The sequence below is a fragment of the Oxyura jamaicensis genome, chromosome W (assembly GCF_011077185.1).
Source record: "Oxyura jamaicensis isolate SHBP4307 breed ruddy duck chromosome W, BPBGC_Ojam_1.0, whole genome shotgun sequence".
Classification (NCBI taxonomy): domain Eukaryota; kingdom Metazoa; phylum Chordata; class Aves; order Anseriformes; family Anatidae; genus Oxyura; species Oxyura jamaicensis.
The window spans coordinates 359,670-369,239 of NC_048925.1; the positions used below are offsets into that span (position 1 = coordinate 359,670).

The window sequence follows — 9,570 nt, forward strand, 5'->3', positions numbered from 1 at the left end:
ACTGCTTTGTGTTCTCACCCCACCAAAGTTGATTTTTAATCTGCTAGAAAAAGACAGATTCTTCAGACTGGGCACCAATGTGTAGCACCCAGCACAGTAAGGATGAGATGCTGACTGGGGCATCTTAAGTTTTGTGTTATGAAAAATCATAGTATGTGCAGTAATAATGCAAGTGTGAAATTCTGTAGCTCTAAAAGTAGTAAAACTGATTATTAGTAGCACTGTGTATGATCCCTTGGGATTTCTCTGTTCAGCAGCATAATTAATATCATAACGTTTTAACAGAGGCAAGGATTAAAAAGAGCTTGGAATTGTCTGTACCAAAGTACTTATGGAAATAAATGTAGTGTACAAAAATTATATCCAGGTGACATATAAATGGAATTTTATTCCCAATTTATTGTATTCTGCCTTCTAATACATTTTTCTGGCACTGGTAAAAGAAAAACCTTTTAAGAATAACATGCCAGTGGAGTACTTGTTGCTTCACTTGCTTCTGTTGTACCCACTTGCGGGGGGGGGGGGGCGGGGGGAAGTAGTCTTTGGATCAGTTCTTTTGGGGTAGGGGTGAGGGTCAGGGGGGAAACTGAGCGTTTTTTTCCATAAATAATTTTGATCTTTGAATATTAAGTTCTGAATTATTTGTTGTTGTTATATTGTTCAGGGAATTCTTGCTGATTTCAGCCAATGATGATTTTGGAAAGATTTTCTAGAAACAGACATGATGCTACTTTACCCTAATTTTGGAATGTGTGTTAATTTCTCTCTATCACAGTCTATGGTGAAAGACAAAAAAAAGGAAAGAAAGCCTTCATCAGACGAGGAGGATGAGAGTGACAGTAACAGTGGTAGTGAGAGTGAAAGTGAAGAGGAAGCTTCTAAGCCTCGGAGATTACGGAAACGAGTAGACTTTGATTCAGATTCTGATGAAGAAAATGATATAAATGCTGTGATGAAATGTTTACCAGAAAATTCAGCTCCTTTAATTGAATTTGCAAATGTCTCCCAAGGCATATTATTACTTTTGATGCTGAAACAGCATTTAAAGAACCTCTGTGGATTCTCTGATAGGTAAGGATACTTAGATAATAGCCTGATCTTGTAATTTAGTGAGTTCTTTGTAAGGATTAAGTTTGGAAGTTTTTTTAAAAAGTTATTGTAACTAATTGTTTAAGCAATAGATTTGTACAAGAAAAAAATTGTAAATGTAACAAGTTGAATGTAATGAAACAGAAACTTTGTCTTAGAAAATGCAATGATTAATTTCTTATCAGGATGTCTATTGTAGATGAAATTATGGAAGTATGACTGCTTACATTGATTTTAAAAGCTTTTCCTTGAAATTATTTTAGAATTTCCTTAAAAACTCTTCTTTCTTGTTTTCTTTAAACAGTAAAATTCAGAAATATTCTCCATCTGAATCTGCAAAAGTTTATGATAAAGCGATAAACAGGAAGACAGGAGTGCATTTCCATCCAAAACAAACTCTGGATTTTCTGCGGAGTGATATGGCTAATTCTAAGATCACTGAAGAAGTGAAGAGAAGTATAGTAAAACAGTACTTAGATGTAAGTAAAGTTGCTCAGAAGAAAATCTAAAACTCTTTTAAACTGGCTAACACAGTACAAACTTGAAAGTAGATGCTAATGAATTGGACAAACATTTCAAAATGTTATGTTCCTGGTAATCTTATGTGGTATTCTGATAACTCACAACTTCCTTTTAGGAACACATGAGCTGTTCAAGCTTAAAGTTGTCTGCCATGTTTTACCCTGTTTCCTTATCTTTCCATTTGATTTAATTTAATGTATTGTCGTATCAATGGTTATTTTTAAAGTTACGGTGTGGACCAATCTTTTTTTTTTTTTAATGTATAGTTTAAGCTCCTTATGGAACATTTGGATCCTGATGAAGAGGAAGAAGATGGAGAGGTGTCAGCTAGCACAAATGCTCGGAACAAAGCAATTACTTCGCTGCTTGGAGGAGGCAGCCCTAAAAACAATGCAGCTGAGACAGAGGATGATGAAAGTGATGGGGAGGATAGAGGAGGAGGCACTTCAGGGGTGAGGCGGAGGAGGAGTCAACGTATTTCGCAGCGTATTACGTAAAATGATTTTTATGTGCTTATAAATGTCAGTCTATTATATTAAATGTACACCAAGTAATGTAATCCACATGAAAGCATTCTGTAGATAGAGATTCTCTACTTAACCGTTTATACAACTTTTGTAGAAAGTTTAACAGAAAAGACAATAATAAAAAAAATAGAAAATGAGATTTATCCAACATAAAAAATTATTAATTTTCCTTTGGAATGTACTGTGTGTTATCCTTTTTATTGTTGCCAAGTTTTTATGTAGCTTTATTATTCATGTGTATATATAATTTTATATATCAATAAGAGATAAAGACACGGGTACAAATTAAGAGTATGTGATTTTACAAGGATATGTTAACCCCTTGGCGCTGGCGGTCGCGGTGCGTCTCATTGCCGGCAATGGAATGTGTGCTGGGAAATCCCAACTCCCGGCGTCAAGGGATTAAAAGCAATAAAAGCAATAATTTCACTAAAGTTCTTTTGTGTAACACTTGGTCTTTTTTCCCCCCCAATGTTTTAGTCATTGAGAAGGTCAAAACGAAATTCAGACTCTACGGAGTTGGCTTCACAGATGAATGAAAGTGTTGATGTCATGGATGTCATCGCTATTTGCTGTCCAAAGTACAAAGACCGACCACAAATTGCAAGAGTAGTACAGAAAACCAGCAATGGCTTCAGTGTTCAGTGGATGGCAGGCTCCTACAGTGGCTCCTGGACTGAGGCTAAGCGCCGTGATGGCCGCAAACTGGTGCCTTGGGTAGACACTATTAAAGAGTCAGACATTATTTACAAAAAAATTACTCTAACGAGTGCTAATAAGCTGACTAATAAAGTTGTTCAGACTTTACGATCACTGTATGCTGCCAAGGATGGAACTTCCAGCTAATGAATTTGTACATGCAGCCAAATTTGCAGGAATTGAAATAACACAAAAACTTGAAATATCAACTTTCTGGAAACAAACAAACAGTTAAATGAAGAGTAAGACTGGGACCTGGGACCCAGGAAAAAAAAAAAAAAAAAAAAAAAAGAAGAAGGAAATGTTTGGTAAACATTTTTGTGGGAGCTTCCTTCGCTGTTGTGCAGCAGAAACTTCTCAGTTCATTTTTACTCCCACTGTATTATAGTTTAACAAAAAAATGTTTATATCTTGAAAAAAAACAATTTCTGTTTAAAAAAATAAACAAGTGAATGTTGGAAATTAGTCTGTTAATGTTCTTAATAAAGTGTTCTTGAAGTTTAACCTAGCAGCGGATGGCTTTCTTTAGCTTAGCCCAGTTTCCAGGGAAACATTGTTTTTCCAGGCTGTAAAATGGCAGAATCTCCTGGATATATAATTTATTCTGTTGAAGAAAAAAGAGGAAAAAAAAAAAAAAAAAAAAAAGCATGCAGTATCTCTGACCTATCTGCAGGAGGAGTTTTTGTAAATGTAGATTTTGATGTATTAGGTCCCCCTGAAATACTACAAGAAAAGGGATCCCCAGCAAATCTGGTGGAATGAATACTGCAATAAATTTTTTTACTTCTCTTTGTTACTTGTCTGTTTCCATTTGAATTTCTTATTGTAAAGATCTGTTTAAATCCATTTATATTATTTTGCAGTCTTTTATGTAATATTTACTATATTAGTGGTTTTCAATTCAAGACATGGTATTGTTTATACAGTTTGTATAGGCTGACTTCTGAATAATTGGTATCTTTAGTTTTATCCCTTAAGGGATATAAACACGAGTTAACTCCAGGGTTTTATTGTATCCTGCAATATTTAGTGTTAACTATATAATTTAGCACTGTGCCAAACACATTTTCAAGAGTACATTTTGATATAAAAAGAAACTATAGTATATTCCTTGTATGCTTCAATTTCTTTCTAATGCTGTCCAAATGGTAATTTATGATAGTTTAAATTTTGGGAAAGCTGAATGACTGTTCTGCTTGGGCTAACTGGCCACATATGCATGTCTCTGGGTTAATATATATAAAGGTTTATGTCAAAAGGAGATAGTTACCAGTATCTGAGGAGTGAATGGGTACAAATCTGGGTAATTATGTTACATTCCTTCACAAATTATTTTTTTTAGTGTTTGTATATTAGACTTTTTTTTTTTTTTTTTTTTTTTAACAAAAAATCTAAACCGGCTTACTTTTAGGGGAATATTAAACTCTGCTGTGTTTTCAGTATATTTATCTATAAAACATGTTCCTCAATAAGTAAATCTTTCTTCATGTTTATTTTCTTTCACAAATTTAATTTATGGTAGGATATTGCTTTTATGAAACTATCTGGCAGAACTCTAATATGTTATTTGATTTGTGAGTAATAGTAACAGTATTCCAAAAGATTTTAATGTACAGGAATAACATTAAACTGAAATGATTGACAACTCCTCAGAATCTAGTTAGTAATTGTTCTTATGGGAAACGCCTTTTTGCTGTTTCACCACTGAAATTTTTCTGAACAGAAATATTTTCCCACCTTTTTCCTTCACTGCTGATGTTTTCTTCACTGTACAAAAGTCTACATCTTGAGCTAAGATAGGTATTGATAAATTTGGGAGAAGTAGAAGTCACGCCTGCAGCTCAGGGTACAGAACATTTTTGTAGCAAATGATGAAATATTGTATTTCTCAGGGCCAGGAGCAGCTTTTATAGTGGGAATTTCATATATTCACTTTAAGAATAGAGGGGTTGTATAACATGTCACTTGTTATTAGTAGAAAGTTGAAAATACTTCAAGGGAAAACTCCAAATGATAAAAACAAAAATTTCATATAGATCTGCAGTCTCAAATGAAGTTGTGTCACTAGTCTGTTAGACATTTCTGATGCTATTTATATTAAAGCACCATATTTTTAATAGGTAATACAAATATTTCAGTGATCATAAAAATTTTTTCCTGGTCATGTGGCTTTCCCAATAGCAAAGAAGTTTGTTTGTTTTTAATAAATTTTAATTTGTTTGGTATTTGTTAAAATAAAATTATCAGAAAAAAATATAATTACAAAATAGAAACGATGTCTAAAGTTGTCTTAGTTGAGAGGAGCATATATGCTTCTTGATGGGATCTCTTGGCTATAATATAATATAGACTTATAAAAGTAATTATAGATTATTAAATAAATTGATAAAGATTCTCACTAGTTAAGAGCCCCTCCGTACTATCCATAGTAAGATTTAGTTTTGTTTTTCCTATCACAAACATTCAGATTGCTTGCTGTGAAAGAAAAAGGTAGCACAGTTCATTTTGGGGAAAACAAATTCCTGTTACCTTTTCATAATACGGGCCGATGATTTTCATCAATACAAAATAGCCTGAGGCTGCAGTTGTAATTAGTGCAGTACTCAGCCTCTGAGTAGCAGTTATGGGTTTACCAACATGAACCACGTTAGTGGCAACAGCATGTGCCAAGATAAGGGGTGTTTTACATTAAAAAAAAAATAAAAAGCAAGGGAAAAAAAAGTGCTGCAGTGCAGTAACTGATACAATAACAGAATTTTACTCCTTTGTTTTGACATAGCTTTGTAGTATTTTTTCACCGTATGGCTATAGATTTTTACATGCAAAACTATAATTATTGAATTTTTTATTCTTCCTGCTTTTTCCCTTTGCATACAAGTTCTGTACGTGGAACCTTGTTTTGGTAGCTTGCATAGCAAAGAGATATTGTCAAGTTTTTAGAATTAATGGTAACCATATTGTACTAAGAAAACATGGACATTTCCACAATCTAAATAAGAATGAGATGGTTATTTTTAATCTTTCACCACAGTATTGTAAAATTGCAGAATAATTCTTAAGTATTTTCGTTATCTGCAGCTATAAAAGATCACAATAGTTTTTTGGCAAAACTTTAATTACAAATAAGTATTTTTAAATGATTCAGTAATGCCCTTTTGTATGTTTTTGAAGTTCTCTATTGCTTATATCAACAACTAACTTGTAAAGGTAGATGTGGGCAAAATTCAGCGTATTTTAGTGAAGTGTGGCCATTAAAGTTATTTACCATTTTAAAATTTGAATCAAACGTTAGCATTTCTTTTGCCCTTGTGATGTTACTAGTGAAAATATTGTTAATGTGGAATAATTAGGTTGCGCTAAACTTTAGCTATAACATGAAACACCTTGTAGCACTGAAATAATTCTTAAATGTATTTGTGGTTCATGACAAAAAGTTTGTAATGGAGTCTGACATCTGGTGCTAGTTAAGCAGCAGGATATTCTGCCTAAATGCAGGTGTTAATGTTCCAGGTTAATGAACGGATCAATTCAACAGATCTTTATTATAAAGCTAATACATTTTAACTCCAAGCCCCAGACAGATATCAATGGAGTTAAATTCAAACAAACACCTAAAGCTTTTTGTTCATATGCCCAAGTCTCATGCACTAGAAATAGCAGGAGCTCAAGGCACAAATCCTGTATCTTAGCTTGCTCCCACTCACCAAAGAGTGATCACACCATAACCATACAAGTGTTTTCGTGTCTGTCAGAGAATTTGTCATATTATCATTTAAAGTACTGAGTTGTAATGGGTGAGTTCTTAATGTAAGTAGTGAGTTTTTAGATTTCATGGTTCTTTGACTAAATATTAAAGTGTTACTGTTATATACAAATAAATTCACAGTATTTTCATACTTCATTTATTTAAAATAAATGTTTTAAAAGTTCAGTTTGGACCCTTCCAAAATGATACAAATTTCTATCCTAAAATGCACATACATTTTGTTGATCACTTTCTCACTATGCTCATAATGCTCAAATTATGACTGAAGCACCTGTAAAGCATACAAGGAATCTATTTTTGGATTATTCTGAGAGAATTCTTGCCGGTCTATGTTCAACCCATCAGACATATCTACATCATTTCTAATTTCTACATGATTCAGATGTACTGTTTCCCACTTGATTTTGGACTTCCTTGTCCAAAGGAAGAGATTAGGAAGAGATAGCGTTCATTGACATACATGTAATTGCATACACTGTTTGCAGATACTGAGTTGTAAAATGTTTCTTCCAAACATCCTCATAAAAATCCTTAGCCTGTGGGTTGTTTTGTTTGTTTGTTTCTTTGGGGGCAGGGACTTAGAGGAATGAGTTGTCCATATGGAACAGCACTAGCTCAGGCAACCAAACACCAGTTTAGTGGCTGTACAAGTGTGGCATACATTTTAGCAATCAACTCTCCAGGCAGGGGATTCTACAACACTGGAGTTGTCCCAGTTGCAACAATCTGTGACACAGAGTAGCAAGTATTTCTCAGTATTTCAGTGACTAAAGAAACTATTTTCATTTGGAAGAGCTTTTCTCCATAAGTGTACTTAGTGAAGCTATGTTGAAAGGCTCATATTTTTCTTTTGAAAACAATAATCTTGGTTCCTAAATGCTAGATTGGTGATGCAGCTGCATTCAATCCCCACCCCACCCTCCAATGAATTGACTAGATAGTCAAAACAGGATACTATTTCTGCTTTTGCAATGTAGTCTCTGTCTTTTGGAAACTGTAATTACAAGCACCAAACTACACTGCATAGGGCAATTCTTCAGCTGCTATATTTGGATGTAATCCTTTCCCCTTCCCCCACCCCAAATCATCCTTTCTGGTAAATCAGCTTTTTTGCAATGGGCTTCCTCATTTCCCTTCACCCAAAACAACTTCTGAATTAGTTTTGCCTATTCCTTATTTGAAATACTCTGTCCAGCATAAAGGGTTACAGAATTTGTTGTAAACGACCCAAGTCTGTCACCACAGCTGTTTTAGTTTTGAGAAACTATACAGGAATCATCTGTTTCTTTATCATTTTGCTTTCACAAGCACAGACTGAAGACTTATGCTTTCTTTGGACAACAGCCTTCTTTCTGTCTCTTTAGTTTAGTTCTCTTGTTAGGGTTTATGCTTATACAGAATAATACAGAACCTGAATTGCACTTAAATTCCTACAAGACAAATACATGCATAGATGCGAAATCCATTGAATTTGTGCTTCCTGCTGCAACTCCATTCATCTTTTAAAAATATTTTGTTTATTTTGTTTCCATGTAAAACTAAAGTAGAGAGATTTAGGTCCTTTTTTTTTTTTTTTTTTTTTTTTTTGCAGTGTTCCAACATTTGCATTATATCGTGACAATGCATGGTTCCAAGGGTCATCATGAGATGTCACAGTGAAACACCTCGGCTACATGCACAACCACAGTAACAGGAAGTTTAATTCTTCCTGATGGCATGTGTTCCCATAATTCCAGTGTATTTAACATGGGCTTGGGACCACGGCCATTCTGTATCTTTTTGGCTACGAACCAAAGGGGATTGCATTAAGGTCAGGGTAAAACATAGCATTATCAATCCAAACTGCTGATTTGTCATTCTCCAGCTGTCCACATGCAGTTCACTCAGTATTCCTATGAACACAAAAGCAAAGAAAATATGCTCGGTTGTATTCAAGCAGCAGGGTTAGTAAGAGGGAGAGATAACAATCTTTGACTTCCCATGCGTAGGGATTTTTTGGGGTGGTTAGTACCATTGCTACTGTTCCAATCTGAGGCATTTTCACCAGCACAGGTTGTCCAGTGTAAAATCCTGTAGGGTGTTCTTCTGGTTTATAATAAACCTTTGGGGTGATTGTATTGGTAGATGCACAGAAGGCTTTCACTATCTCTGCCATGTTTGGAACTGCGGCAGTCAAAGGTGTGGTGTTAGCATTTAACTGTCTGTAATCCACTGTAAAACGCCGTTGCCCAGTTGGTTTCTTTACCAGCCACACCAGTGAATTATAAGGTGAGTTCTTTTAATAATGCCTCTTCCTTCCAATTCTGTTACCACCCTGTCAGTCCCCATAAGTGCTACTGCTGGCAATGGATATTGCCGAACATTAGTGATTTTACCGGGGAGTAAGGGTAGAGATGTTTGTAACAGACTCAGTTTCACTATGCCTGAATCCCTTTTTGTGTTGTGAAACTCCACACAGTTCCATCTGGAAGTTTCCGCATTTGCCCACGCAGTATGTCAAATCCTAAAACATTAGTATATGCAGCACTGACTAATACTTCTACCCTGGTTAATTTTTATTCCTCTGGCAGCCAGAGTGAAATTTTTGTGGTGGGGCATTCTTTTTCCACACCATCGATTCCTGTGAATTTAACCCTGTGTTGGCCAGGTCTTATGCCCAGGGTTTGTGCTGTCTCACAGGTAATCACTGACATTTGGGCCCCGGTGTCAATGAGAAAGTTTACCAATATTTTTTTGGGTCCAACGGAAATGGCAATGGTAGGTTCAGAGTATTGATCAGAGAGCCATTGAATTGCTAACACCTGCAGAGCAGGGTGGCTCGCTGCCCTCTCCGGGGATAGGAGGTTTTTTGCTGAGATTCTGCCTCGTCAATTGGGCTTGGTGCAGAAGGTGCACTTTCCTTATGCATTGGGGGTTTTCTAGTTAGGCAATTCTCAACAAAAAAATAAAGGGGATGTCGTTGTGGGA

General features: G+C 35.3%; 1 protein-coding gene across 1 annotated transcript in view; it reads left to right on the plus strand.

Annotated features, from left to right (window-relative positions):
* The window catches only part of LOC118155637 (nipped-B-like protein), a 76,039-nt gene extending 72,406 nt beyond the window's left edge, over window positions 1-3,633 (plus strand). Inside the window, exons 37-40 of the mRNA XM_035309022.1 lie at window positions 776-1,071; window positions 1,394-1,568; window positions 1,878-2,063; window positions 2,619-3,633. Of these exons, the coding sequence (XP_035164913.1) occupies window positions 776-1,071; window positions 1,394-1,568; window positions 1,878-2,063; window positions 2,619-2,984 (1,023 nt within the window). The 3' untranslated portion in view covers window positions 2,985-3,633. The remainder of the gene's footprint in view (window positions 1-775; window positions 1,072-1,393; window positions 1,569-1,877; window positions 2,064-2,618) is intronic.
* Window positions 3,634-9,570: the final 5,937 nt, after the last annotated feature.